Source organism: Tachyglossus aculeatus, chromosome 1, assembly GCF_015852505.1.
Source record: "Tachyglossus aculeatus isolate mTacAcu1 chromosome 1, mTacAcu1.pri, whole genome shotgun sequence".
Lineage (NCBI taxonomy): Eukaryota > Metazoa > Chordata > Mammalia > Monotremata > Tachyglossidae > Tachyglossus > Tachyglossus aculeatus.
The window spans coordinates 1,762,047-1,776,107 of NC_052066.1; the positions used below are offsets into that span (position 1 = coordinate 1,762,047).

The 14,061-nt window shown below is 49.6% G+C and overlaps 1 protein-coding gene across 1 annotated transcript in view; it reads right to left on the reverse strand.

The window, feature by feature from the left end:
• The window catches only part of HEG1 (heart development protein with EGF like domains 1), a 125,942-nt gene that overhangs the window by 22,693 nt on the left and 89,188 nt on the right, over positions 1–14,061 (reverse strand). The window contains exons 7-9 of the mRNA XM_038752134.1: positions 12,565–12,683; positions 10,534–10,592; positions 1,018–1,217 (exon numbers count right to left, since the gene is read on the reverse strand). Coding sequence (XP_038608062.1) covers positions 1,018–1,217; positions 10,534–10,592; positions 12,565–12,683 — 378 coding nt within the window. The remainder of the gene's footprint in view (positions 1–1,017; positions 1,218–10,533; positions 10,593–12,564; positions 12,684–14,061) is intronic.

The window sequence follows — 14,061 nt, forward strand, 5'->3', positions numbered from 1 at the left end:
CAGAGCACTGGACTAAGCGCTTGGGAAGTCCAAGTTGGCAACATCTAGAGACGGTCATTCATTCATTCATCCAATTCTATTTATTGAGCGCTGACTGGGTGCAGAGCACTGGACTAAGCGCTTGGGAAGTCCAAGTTGGCAACATCTAGAGACGGTCATTCATTCATTCATTCAATTCTATTTATTGAGCGCTGACTGGGTGCAGAGCACTGGACTAAGCGCTTGGGAAGTCCAAGTTGGCAACATCTAGAGACGGTCATTCATTCATTCATTCATTCAATTCTATTTATTGAGCGCTGACTGGGTGCAGAGCACTGGACTAAGCGCTTGGGAAGTCCAAGTCGGCAACATCTAGAGACGGTCATTCATTCATTCATCCAATTCTATTTATTGAGCGCTGACTGGGTGCAGAGCACTGGACTAAGCGCTTGGGAAGTCCAAGTTGGCAACATCTAGAGACGGTCATTCATTCATTCATTCATCCAATTCTATTTATTGAGCGCTGACTGGGTGCACAGCACTGGACTAAGCGCTTGGGAAGTCCAAGTTGGCAACACCTAGAGACGGTCCCTACCCGACAGCGGGCTCACAGGCTAGAAGGGGCAGACAGACAACAAAATAAAACACGTGGACGGGTGCCATCAGAATAAATTGAAGCAGCATGGCTCAGTGGAAAGAGCCCGGGCTTTGGAGTCAGAGATCATGGGTTCAAATCCCGGCTCTGCCAATTACCAGCTGTGTGACTTTGGGCAAGTCGCTTAACTTCTCTGTGCCTCAGTTCCCTCATCTGTAAAATGGGGGTTAAGACTGTGAGCCCCTCGTGGGACAACCTGATCACCATGTAACCTCCCCAGCGCTTAGAACAGTGCTTTGTACGTAGTAAGCGCTTAATAAATGCTATAAAAAAAAAAAATAGACCGATCCGGCTCCGACCCCCTCTGTCCCAGCCCCGGCCGCCCCCCAAGGCCCTGGCCCACCCCTCCCCGCCATTCCCCTCCACCCCCAGCTGTCACTCACGCTGGAAGAGCTGTCCCAACCAGCCGAGTCGGTGGCAGTAGTGGTCCGTGGCCTGGTCCCGCTCCCGGGCCCGGGCAGGACCGGAGGGCTGACAGGAGGAGGCGGCGGCCCGCATCTGCTCGGCCAGCTTGAACACGGTAACGCTGGAGGCCAGGGAGAAGGAGGCCTGCACCCACACCACCAGGATCCCGCTGGGCTCCCTGCGGGCAGAGGGACGTGGGGGCGGTGGGCGGAGGGCAGGTGGTCACACCTGGGCCACTTCCCCGTAGCCCCTCTCATTCATTCATTTATATATAATATAAATATATAAATGAATTTTATATATATATATATATTTATTTATTTATTATTTAAATTTATAATTTATTTATTATATATATTTATATATATATAATAGGCATTTGTTAAGCGCTTACTATGTGCAAAGCACTGTTCTAAGCCCTGGGGAGGATACAGGGTGATCAGGTTGTCCCACGTGGGGCTCACAGTCTTAATCCCCATTTTACAGACGAGGTCACTGAGGCCCACAGAAGTTAAGTGACTAGCCCCAGATCACACAGCAGACATGTGACTGTGAGCCCACTGTTGGGTAGGGACTGTCTCTATATGTTGCCAATTTGTACTTCCCAAGTGCTTAGTCCAGTGCTCTGCACATAGTAAGCGCCCAATAAATACGACTGATGATGATGATGTGGTGGAGTCGGCATTCGAACCCATGACCTCTGACTCCAAAGCCCGGGCTCTTTCCACTGAGCCACGCTGCTTCTCTAAGACTGTGAGCCCACTGTTGGGTAGGGACCGTCTCTCTATGTTGCCAACTTGTCCTTCCCAAGTGCTTAGTACAGCGCTCTGCACACAGTCAGCGCTCGATAAATACGATTGATTGATTCATTCATTCATTCAACTTCTCCGAGCCTCAGTTCCCTCATCTGTAAAATGGGGATTAAGACTGTGAGCCCCCCGTGGGACAACCTGATTACCTTGTATCCCCCCCTCCAAGTGCTTAGAACAGTGCTTGGCACATAGTAAGCGCTTAACAAATGCCATCATCATTATTATTATTATTATTGGGAGAGGACAAAACTCTGCCACACGTCGGCTGCGTGACCTTGGGCAAGTCACTTAACTTCTCTGAGCCTCAGTTCCCTCATCTGTAAAATGGGGATTAAGACTGTGAGCTCCCCGTGGGACAACCTGATTACCTTGTATCCCCCCCCACCAAGTGCTTAGAACAGTGCTTGGCACATAGTAAGCGCTTAACAAATGCCATCATCATTATTATTATTATTGGGAGAAGACAAAACTCTGCCACACGTCGGCTGCGTGACCTTGGGCAAGTCACTTAACTTCTCTGAGCCTCAGTTCCCTCATCTGGAAAATGGGGATTAAGACTGTGAGCCCCCCGTGGGACAACCTGATTACCTTGTATCCCCCCCTCCAAGTGCTTAGAACAGTGCTTGGCACATAGTAAGCGCTTAACAAATGCCATCATCATTATTATTATTATTATTGGGAGAGGACAAAACTCTGCCACATGTCGGCTGCGTGACCTTGGGCAAGTCACTTAACTTCTCTGAGCCTCAGTTCCCTCATCTGGAAAATGGGGATTAAGACCGTGAGCCCCCCGTGGGACAACCTGATTACCTTGTATCCCCCCCTCCAAGTGCTTAGAACAGTGCTTGGCACATAGTAAGCGCTTAACAAACGCCATCATCATTATTATTATTATTATTATTGGGAGAGGACAAAACTCTGCCACATGTCGGCTACGTGACCTTGGGCAAGTCACTTAACTTCTCTGAGCCCCAGTTCCCTCATCTGTAAAATGGGGATTAAGACTGTGAGCCCCCCGTGGGACAACCTGATTACCTTGTATCCCCCCTCCAGTGCTTAGCACATAGTAAGCGCTTAACAAATGCCATCATCATTATTATTATTATTATTGGGAGAGGACAAAACTCTGCCACACGTCGGCTGCGTGACCTTGGGCAAGTCACTTAACTTCTCTGAGCCTCAGTTCCCTCATCTGGAAAATGGGAATTAAGACTGTGAGCCCCCCGTGGGACAACCTGATTACCCTGTATCCCCCCCCAAGTGCTTAGAACAGTGCTTGGCACATAGTAAGCGCTTAACAAACGTTATCAAAAAACAACCATCAACAGACATTCCCCGCCCACAGGGAGCTGCCAGTCCCAGTGGGGAGAGAGATTCATTCATTCATTCATTCATTCAATCCTGTTTATTGAGCGCTTACTGAGTGCAGAGCACTGCACTAAGCGCTTGGGAAGGACAAGTTGGCAACATAGAGAGACGGTCCCTACCCAACAATGGGCTCACAGTCTAGAAGAGGTCGGCGTCCAGTACAGGGCCGAGCACCCAGCACGGAGCCCGGCCCTGTAGCAGCGTGGCTCAGTGGAAAGAGCCCGGGCTTTGGAGTCAGAGGTCATGGGTTCAAATCCCGGCTCTGCCAATTGTCAGCTGTGTGACTTTGGGCAAGTCACTTCACTTCTCTGGGCCTCAGTTACCTCATCTGGAAAATGGGGATGAACACTGTGAGCCCCCCGTGGGACAACCTGATCACTTTGTAACCTCCCCAGTGCTTAGAACAGTGCTTTGCACATAGTAAGCACTCAATAAATGCCATTATTATTATTGCAGAGAAGCAGCGTGGCTCAATGGAAAGAGCACAGGTTTTGGAGTCGGAGGTCATGGGTTCAAACCCTGGCTCCGCCAATTGTCAGCTGTGTGACTTTGGGCAAGTCACTTCACTTCTCTGGGCCTCAGTTACCTCATCTGGAAAATGGGGATTAACACTGTGAGCCCCCTGTGGGACAACCTGATCACCTTGTAACCTCCTCAGCTCTTAGAACAGTGCTTTGCACATAGTGAGCGCTTAATAAATGCCATTATTATTATTATTATTATTATGGGTTCAAACCCTTGCTCTGCCAATTGTCAGCTGTGTGACTTTGGGCAAGTCACTTCACTTCTCTGGGCCTCAGTTACCTCATCTGGAAAATGGGGATGAACACTGTGAGCCCCCCGTGGGACAACCTGATCACTTTATAACCTCCCCAGTGCTTAGAACAGTGCTTTGCACATAGTAAGCACTCAATAAATGCCATTATTATTATTGCAGAGAAGCAGCGTGGCTCAATGGAAAGAGCACAGGTTTTGGAGTCGGAGGTCATGGGTTCAAACCCTGGCTCCGCCAGTTGTCAGCTGTGTGACTTTGGGCAAGTCACTTCACTTCTCTGGGCCTCAGTTACCTCATCTGTAAAATGGGGATTAACACTGTGAGCCCCCGTGGGACAACTTGATCACCTTGTAACCTCCTCAGCGCTTAGAACAGTGCTTTACACGTAGTAAGTGCTTAATAAATGCCATCATTATTATTGTTACAGGGCCGAGCACCCAGCACGGAGCCTGGCCCGGGGCTCAACCTACTCACCACTGGAGCTCTGCAAAGTGCTTAGCACACAGTCAGCACCCAGCACAGGTGCCTCACTACAGTGCTCTGAACCCGGCATTCTCCACACAGTGGGTACCGAGCATGGTGCTCAGCACAGGGTGGGTGTCCTGTACAGTGCTCATCACAGAATAGGTGCTCTGTACAGTCCTTGGCACAGAGTAGGCACTCTGCACAGCGCTCAGCACAGAGTAGGTACTCTGCACGGTGTTCAGCACAGACTGGGTGCCCTGTACGGAGCTCATCACAGAGTAGGGGCTCTGCATAGTGCTCAGCACAGAGTAGGCACCCTGCAAAGTGCTCAGCACAGAGTAGACGCCCTGCAAAGTGCTCAGCACAGAGTAGCGCTCTCTAAGTACTGTCTTTCATAATGGAGGGTGGCGAGGTTTGGCAGGTGCCAAACTGAGCTGGGCTGGGAGGACCCGGATTCGAATCCTGCCTCGAGCGGAGATTCCTCACTGGCCTCTTCTGTTTCTGTTGTGCTGTCATTTTGATGATGAGGAGGATGATGATGATGATGATGATAGACTGTGAGCCCACTGTTGGGTAGGGACTGTCTCTATATGTTGCCAATTTGTACTTCCCAAGCGCTTAGTACAGTGCTCTGCGCATAGTAAGCGCTCAATGAATACGATTGATGATGATGATGCTGATAATGGCATTTATTAAGTGCTTACTATGTGCAAAGCACTGTTCTAAGCACTGGGGAGGTTACAAGGTGATCAGGTTGTCCCACGGGGGGCTCACAGTCCTCACCCTCATTTTACAGATGAGGTAACTGAGGCCCAGAGAAGCGAAGTGACTTGCCCAAAGTCACACAGCTGACAGTTGGCAGAGCCAGGATTTGAACCCATGACATCCTTATGACATGAGGATGGCATTTGTTGAGCGCTTATCATGTGCCAAGCACTGTTCTAAGCGCTAGGGTAGATAGAAGGTAATCAGGTTGTCCCACGGGGGGCTCACAGTCTTAATCCCCATTTTACAGATGAGGTCACTGAGGCCCAGAGAATAATAATAATAATAATAATAATAATAATAATAATAATAATGTTCATATCTGTTAAGCTCTTACTATGGGCCGAGCACTGTTCTAAGTGCTGGGGTAGATAAAGGGTAATCAGGTTGTCCCAAGTAAGGCTCACGGTCTCAATCTCCATTTTACAGACGAGGTAATCAAGGCCCCAAGAAGTTAAGCACTTGCCTAAAGTCACACAGCTGACAAGTGGCGGAGGTGGGATTAGAACCCACGACCTCTGACTCTCAAGCCCAGGCTCTTTCCACTGAGCCACACTGCTTCACTAGGCTGCTTTTCTTCGTGTGTCTGACTCCCTCCCCCAGCCTGGGGCCTTCTTAGGTGCCAGGGACTATCTAATAATAATGGTATTTGCTAAGCGTTTACTACATGCCAGGCACTGTACTAAGCGCTGGGATGGATACAGAAAATTGCGTTGCACCTAGCCCCTGTCCCACGTGGGCCTCACAGTCTCAATCCCCATTTTACAGATGAGGGAACTGAGGCCCAGGGAAGGGAAGTGACTTGCCCGAGGTCACACAGCGGACAAGTGACAGAGCCAGGATTAGAACCCGTGACCTTCTGATTCCCAGGCCCGGGCTCTATTTACTGAGCGCCCACTAGGTGCAGAGCACTGGACTAAGGCTTTGGGAGAGTGTAGTAACAACAATGTTGGCATTTGTTAAGCGCTTACTATGCGTAAAGCACTGTTCTAAGCGCTGGAGGGGGGGATACAAAGTGATCAGGTTGTCCCATGTGGGGTTCACAGTCTTAATCCCCATTTTCCAGATGAGGTAACTGAGGCTCAGAGAAATTAAGTGACTTGCCCAAGGTCGCACAGCAGACATGTGGCAGGGGCGGGATTCGAACCCATGACCTCTGACTCCAAAGCCCGGGCTCTTTCCACTGAGCCACGCTGCTTCTCAGAGTTTAGGTAAACATAATCTCTGCCCTCAAGGAGCTGACAGTATACTGAGCGTAGAGCACTGTGCTAAGCACTGTATATACTGTATTTATGTCTATATGTTTGTACGTATTTATTACTCTATTTTATTTGTACATATTTATTCTATTTATTTTATTTGGTTTATATGCTTTGTTTTGTTGTCTGTCTCCCCTTCTAGACTGTGAGCCCGCTGTTGGGTAGGGACCGTCTCTATATGTTGCAAACTTGTATACTTCCCAAGCGCTTAGTCCAGTGCTCTGCACACAGTAAGTGCTCAATAAATACAACTGAATGAAAAGCACTTGGGAGAGCCAATAGAGTAAAAAGATACGATCCCTGCCCTCAAGAAGCTGACAGTCTAATTCTCACCCATGTCTAATTCTTCCCCCAGGTCCGAACACAGTGATCTGCGCACGGAGAGTGCTCAATAAATAGATGAGAGGCGGCGGGGAAGTCAGAAGGGTCTGGGTTCTAATCCTTTTCGCCACCAATCTGCTGTGTGACCTTGGGTAAGTCACCTTGCCTTAGGAGAAGCGGCAAGATGGAGTGGCTAGAGCCCAGGCCTGGGAGAAAGGAGGTCATGGGTTCTAATCCTGGCTCCGCCACTGGTCTGCTATGTGACCTTGGGCAAGTCACTTCACTTCTCTGGGCCTCAGTTCCCTCACCTGGAAAATGGGGATTGAAACGGGGGCCCCACCTGTCTACATAATAATAATGGCATTTATTAAGCGCTTACTATGTGCAAAGCACTGTTCTACATGTTTTGTTTTATTGTCCGTCTCCCCCTTCTAGGCTGCGAGCCCATTGTAGGGTAGGGACTGTCTCTATATGTTGCCGACCTGTACTTCCGAAGTGCTTAGTACAGTGCTCTGCACACAGCGAGCACTGTGATTTGTCCGTATCTGCCCCAGTGCTTAGTACAGTGCCTCACACAAAGTGCTTACCAAATACCACAATTATTATTATTATTATTAGTCTCTGGGCCTCAGTTACCTCAACTGTAAAATGGGGATGAAGAGTGAGCCCTATTTGGGACAGGGACTGTGTCCAACCTAACTTGAATCTACCCCAGTGCTTAGAACAGTGCTTGGCACATAGTAAGCACTTTACAAGTACTGTAATAATAATAATAATGGCATTTATTAAGCGCTTACTAGGTGCCAAGCACTGTTCTAAGCGCTGGGGAGGTTACAATCAATCAATCAATCAATCAATCAATCGTATTTATTGAGCGCTTACTATGTGCAGAGCACTGTACTAAGCGCTTGGGAAGTACAAATTGGCAATGCATAGAGACAGTCCCTACCCAACAGTGGGCTCACAGTCTAAAAGGGGGAGACAGAGAACAAAACCAAACATACCAACAAAATAAAATAAATAGGATAGAAATGTACAAGCAAAATAAATAAATAAATAGAGTAATAAATATGTACAACCATATATACATATATATACATACATATTACAAGGAGATCAGGGTGTCCCACGGGGGGCTCACAGTCTTCACCCCCATTTTACAGATGAGGGAACTGAGGCACAGAGAAGTGAAGCGACTTGCCCAAAGTAATCATTATTATTATTGAGTGCTTACTCCGCGCAGCACACTGTACGCTTAGAACAGTGTTCGGCACTTGGAACGGTGTTTTGCACAGAGTAAGCGCTTAGTACAGTGCTCTGCACATAGTAAGCGCTCAATAAATGCGATTGATGAATAAATGCCAATATTATTATTACTTGGGAGACTACAGCAGGAGAGGACACATTTCTTCCTCTGTGTAATGGGGAGGAGACCCCTGCCCCCTCAGGGGCACCGGAAAGGTGGGCCAAAGCTGCTGCTGGGCCGCACTGGCAATGGGCTCTGCTGAGTGACCTTGGACAAGTCATTTCACTTCTCTGTACCTCAGTCATCTCTGCCACTTGTCTGCTGTGTGACCTCGGGAAAGTCACTTCGTTCCTCCGCGACTCAGTTACCTCATCTGTAAAATGGGGGGATGGAGACTGTGAGCCCCATATAGGATAACCTGATTACCTTGTATCGACCCCAGCGCTTAGAATCAATCAATCAATCAATCGTATTTATTGAGCGCTTACTATGTGCAGAGCACTGTACTAAGCGCTTGGGAAGTACAAATTGGCATCACATAGAGACAGTCCCTACCCAACAGTGGGCTCACAGTCTAAAATGGGCTCACAGTCTAAAAGAACTTAGAACAGTGTGCGGCACATAGTAAGCGCTTAACAAATACCATCATTACTGTCATTATTACCTGAAAAATAGGGATTGAGACTGTGAGCCCCACGCAATAATAATGGCATTTATTAAGCGCTTACTATGTTCCAAGCGCTGCACTGTTCCAAGCACTGGGGGGGATACAAGGTGATCAGGTTGGGCCGCATGGGGCTCACGGTCATCAGCCCCATTTTACAGATGAGGGAACTGAGGCTCCGAGAAGTTAAGTGACTTGCCCAAGGTCACACGGCAGACGTGGCGGAGCCGGGATTCAAACCCATGACCTCTGACTCCAAAGCCCGGGCTCTTTCCATTTAGCCACGCTGCTTCTCTGTCCCATATGGGACAGGGACTGTGTCCAACCTTATTACCTTGTATCTACCCCAGCGTTTGGAACAGTGTTTGGCACATGGTAAGCGTTTAACAAGTACTCTAATTATTATTATTATTATTACTTTTTTTATGGCATTTATTAAGCGCTTACTATGTGCAAAGCACTGTTCTAAGCGCTGGGGAAGTTACAAGGCAATCAGGTTGTCCCTCAGGGGGCTCACAGTCTTAATCCCCATTTTACAGATGAGGTAACTGAGGCCCAGAGAAGAGAAGTGACTTGCCCAAAGTCACACAGCTGACATTTGGCAGAGCCGGGATTTGAACTCATGACCTCTGACTCCAAAGTCCGGGCTCTTTCCACTGAGCCACGCTGCTTCTCTAACTATACTTCTATACTTCCCTATACCTCAGTTACCTCATCTGAAAAATGGGGATTAAGACTGTGAGTCCCATGTGGGAAAGGGACTGGGTCCAACATGATTAGTTTGAATCTACCCCAGCACTTAGAACGGTGTTTGACATATAATAATAATAATAATTATGGTATTTGTTAAGAGTTTACTATGTGCCAAGCACTGTTGTAAGCACTGAGGTAGACACAAGATAAACAGGTTGTCCCACGCTCTTAATCCCCATTTTACAGATGAGGGAACTGAGGCCCAGAGAAGTTAAGTGGCTTGCCCAAGGTCACACAGCAGACAAGTAATAATAATAATGATGATGATGGCATTTATTGAGTGCTTATTATGTGCAAAGCACTGTTCTAAGCACGGGGGAGGTTACAAGGTGATCAGGTTGTCCCACGGGGGGCTCACAATCTTAATGCCCATTTCACAGATGAGGTAACCGAGGCCTAGAGAAGTTAAGTGACTTGCCCAAAGTCACACAGCTGACAAGCGGCAGAGCCGGGATTTGTCTCCCCCTTTTAGACTGTGAGCCCACTGTTGGGTAGGGACTGTATATGTTGCCAATTTGTACTTCCCAAGCGCTTAGTACAGTGCTCTGCACATAGTAAGCGCTCAATAAATACGATTGATGATGATGATGATGATGATTAGAACCCACATCCTCCAACTCCCAAGCCTCTGCTCTTTCTACTAGTAAGTGCTTAACAAATACCGTGATTATTATTTAACCTCTGCGGGCCTCAGTCCCCTCAATTCTGTAAAATGAGGATGAAGACCGTGAGCCCCCTGTGGGACAGGCACTGTGTCCACCTGATTACCTGGTGTCTACCGCAGCGCTTAGAACAGTGCTTGGTGCATAGGAAGTGCTTAACAAATACCCCAATTATATCTATTAGAATAGAACATATCTATTCTATTTATTTGATTTTGTTAGTATGTTTGGTTTTGTTCTCTGTCTCCCCCTTTTAGACTGTGAGCCCACTGTTGGGTAGGGACTGTCTCTATCTGTTGCCAATTTGTACTTCCCAAGCGCTTAGTACAGTGCTCTGCACATAGTAAGCGCTCAATAAATACTATTGATTGATTGATTGATTGATGATGATGATGACTACGTACCTGGTGACCCGAACGGTGCAGCTGGCAAACCCCGGCAGCGGGGTGAGGAGGTCCATCAGCTGAAAAGACAGGGAGAGGGGGTCGGGGGGAAGACGGGAGTGGAGAGGGGGACCCCTCGACCCCCTCGAACCCAGACCCCAGCCTCCTTATCTCCAACCCTTCTGTCCCCAGCCCCACTTATCCCCAGTCTTTCATTCATTCAATCTTCTTTATTGAGCGCTTACTGTGTGCAGAGCTCGGAAAGTACAAGTACAGTCCTCCCAGCCCCTGGCCCCCCTGCCTCAAGCCCTGTTCCCCTAGCCCCCCAAGACCTCCTGTCTCCAGCCCCCCACTATCTGTTTCCTCAGCGCCCCTGCCCCACCACAAATCCCCCTGTCCCCATCCCCGGTCCCCCAGCCCCCTGACCTCCCCAGACCTCCTGTCCCTAGTCCCCCTGACCCCCAGCCCCCCAGCCCTCCTCTCTCCAGCATCCCCTGCTACCTGTGCCCCCAGCCCCCCAAGATCTCCTGTCTCCAGCCCCCCACTACCTGTTCCCCCAGCTCCCCTGCCCCTCAAGATGACTTCCTGTCCCCAGCCTCCCAGCCCCGAAAAACCATCTTCCCCTGCCTCCAGTCCCCCAACCCCTCCAAACCCCCTGTCCCCTACCCCCAGTCTCCCATCTGACCCCCCCAGACCTCCTGTCCCCAGCGCCCCCTGCTACCTGTTTCCCCATCCCCTTGTCCCCCCCAAGACTCCCTGCCCCAGCCCCCCTGCCCTCACAATAATAATGATAGCATTTATTAAGCGCTTACTATGTGCAAAGCACTGTTCTAAGTGCTGGACAAACTCCCCATCCCCTACCTCCAGTCCCCCAGTCCCCCTGGCCCTTCCAGACCTCCTGTCTCTAGATCCCCTGCCCCCTCAAGACTCTCCATCCCCAGCCCCCCACTACCTCTGCCCCCAGCCCATCGCCCCGGAACTCCCTGCCCCATCATCATCATCATCATCAATCGTATTTATTGAGCGCTTACTATGTGCACAGCACTGTACTAAGCACTTGGGAAGTACAAATTGGCAACATATAGAGACAGTCCCTACCCAACAGTGGGCTCACAGTCTAAAAGGCCCACGTCATCCCCCGGGCCTGGAATGCCCTCCCTCTGCCCGTCCGCCAAGCTAGCTCTCTTCCTCCCTTCAAGGCCCTATTGAGAGCTCACCTCCTCCAGGAGGCCTTCCCAGACTGAGCCCCTTCCTTCCTCTCCCCCTCGTCCCCCCTCCATCCCCCACTTCTTACCTCCTTCCCTTCCCCACAGCACCTGTATATATGTTTATATGTTTGTACATATTTACTACTCTATTTATTTATTCATTTATTTTACTTGTACATATCTATTCTATTTATTTTATTTTGTTAGTATGTTTGGTTTTGTTCTCTGTCTCCCCCTTTTAGACTGTGAGCCCACTGTTGGGTAGGGACTGTCTCTATATGTTGCCAGTTTGTACTTCCCAAGTGCTTAGTACAGTGCTCTGCACATAGTAAGCGCTCAATAAATACGATTGATGATGATGATGAAAAGGGTGGGCTCACAGTCCCCCAATCTCCACTCACTCCCTGTCCCCTGTCCCCAGTCCCTCAGCCTCCCAAGACTTCCTGTCCCAAGCCCCCCACTACCTGTTCCCCCAACCCCCTGCCCCCCAAAGATTCCCTATCCCCAGCACCCCCACTACCTGTTCCTCCAGCCCCCGTAAGACCTCTTGTCCCCATCCCCTCTCTGCCCCCCATGAACCCCCTGTCCCCTGCTTCCAGACCCCCAGGCCCTCTGCCCCCCAAAAAACCTCAGTCCCCTACCCCCAGCCCCCAATTCAACCTGCTTCTCCAGACTTTCTGTTCCCAGCACCCCCCTGCTCCCAGTTCTCCCAGCCCCACCATCACCGGGCCCCTTGTCCCCAGCCCCTGAGACAGCCCCCAAGCCCCCTTGATCCCTGGACCCTCGCTTCTCCAGTCCCCCCGCCCTGCAGCCCTGGGACCCCCATCCCCTCCTCGGGCCTTACCAGGGTGCGGACCTCCTTCTCCAGGCGGCGTAGTCCCGAGGGCACCCCGGGCCCCTCCGGCCCGGGACCCGCAGACACGTTGTCGGAGCTCAGCCGCACGACGCCCACGAAGGCACGCACTGGGAATGGTATAGACAAACCAGGGAGAGAGCCGGGAGGCCCGTCAGGCCCAGACCTCGGCCCAGTGGCCCACGACCCGGTGGCCCCACAACCTCCTGCAAATGGCAATCTTGGCCCACACCCCAATATTCATTCATTCAATCATATTTATTGAGCACTTACTGTGTGCAGAGCACTGTACTAAGCCCTCAGCCTGGTAGCCCGAGGCCCATGAACCAGCAGCCCATAGTAATAATAATAATAATAATAATTATGGTACTTGTTAAGTGCCTATTATGTGTCAAGCGTTGTTCTAAGCTTTGGGGGAGATACAGATAGGTTGGACACAGTCCCCATCCCACATAATAATAATAATGATGGCATTTATTAAGCACTTACTATATGCAAAGCACTGTTCTAAGCGCTGGGGAGGTTACAAGGTGATCAGGTTGTCCCACAGAGGGCTCACAGTCTTCATCCCCATTTTACAGATGAGGTAACTGAGGCACAGAGAAGTTGTGACTTGCCCCAAGTCACATGGCTGGCAATTGGCGGAGTCAGCATTTGAACCCATGACCTCTGACTCCAAAGCCCGGGCTCTTTCTACTGAGCCACACTGCTTCTCATAATAATAATGATAGCATTTATTAAGCGCTTACTATATGCAAAGCACTGTTCTAAGCGCTGGGGAGGTTACAAGGAGATCAGGTTGTACCACGGGGGGCTCACAGTCTTCATCCCCATTTTACAGATGAGGTAACTGAGGTACAGAGAAGTTAAGTGACTTGCCCCAAGTCACACAGCTGGCAATTGGCGGAGTCGGGATTTGAACCCATGACCTCTGACTCCAGAGGCCGTGCTCTTTCCACTGAGCCATGCTGCTTCTCTGATGGGGCTTCCCAGGCCTTCCCAGACTGAGCCCCCTCCTTCCTCCCTCCCTCCTCCCCCTCGCCATCCCCCCCGCGTTACCTCCTTCTCCTCCCCACAGCACCTGTATATATGAATATATGTTCATATGCATTTATTACTCTATTTATTTATTTATTTTATTTGTACTTATTTATTCTATTTATTTTATTTTGTTAATATGTTTTGTTGTCTGTCTCCCCGTTCTAGACTGTGAGCCCGCTGTTGGGTAGCGACCGTCTCTATATGTTGCCAACTTGTACTCCCCAAGCCCTTAGTCCAGTGCTCTGCACACAGTAAGCGCTCAATAAATACGATTGAATGAATGAATGAATGGGGCTCACAGGCTCAATCCCCGTTTTAAGGATGAGGGAACTGAGGCCCAGAGAAGTGAAGTGACTTGACCAAGATCACACAGCAGACATGTGGCAGAGCCGCATTAATAATAATAATAATAACGATGGCATTTATTAAGCACTTACTATGTGCAAA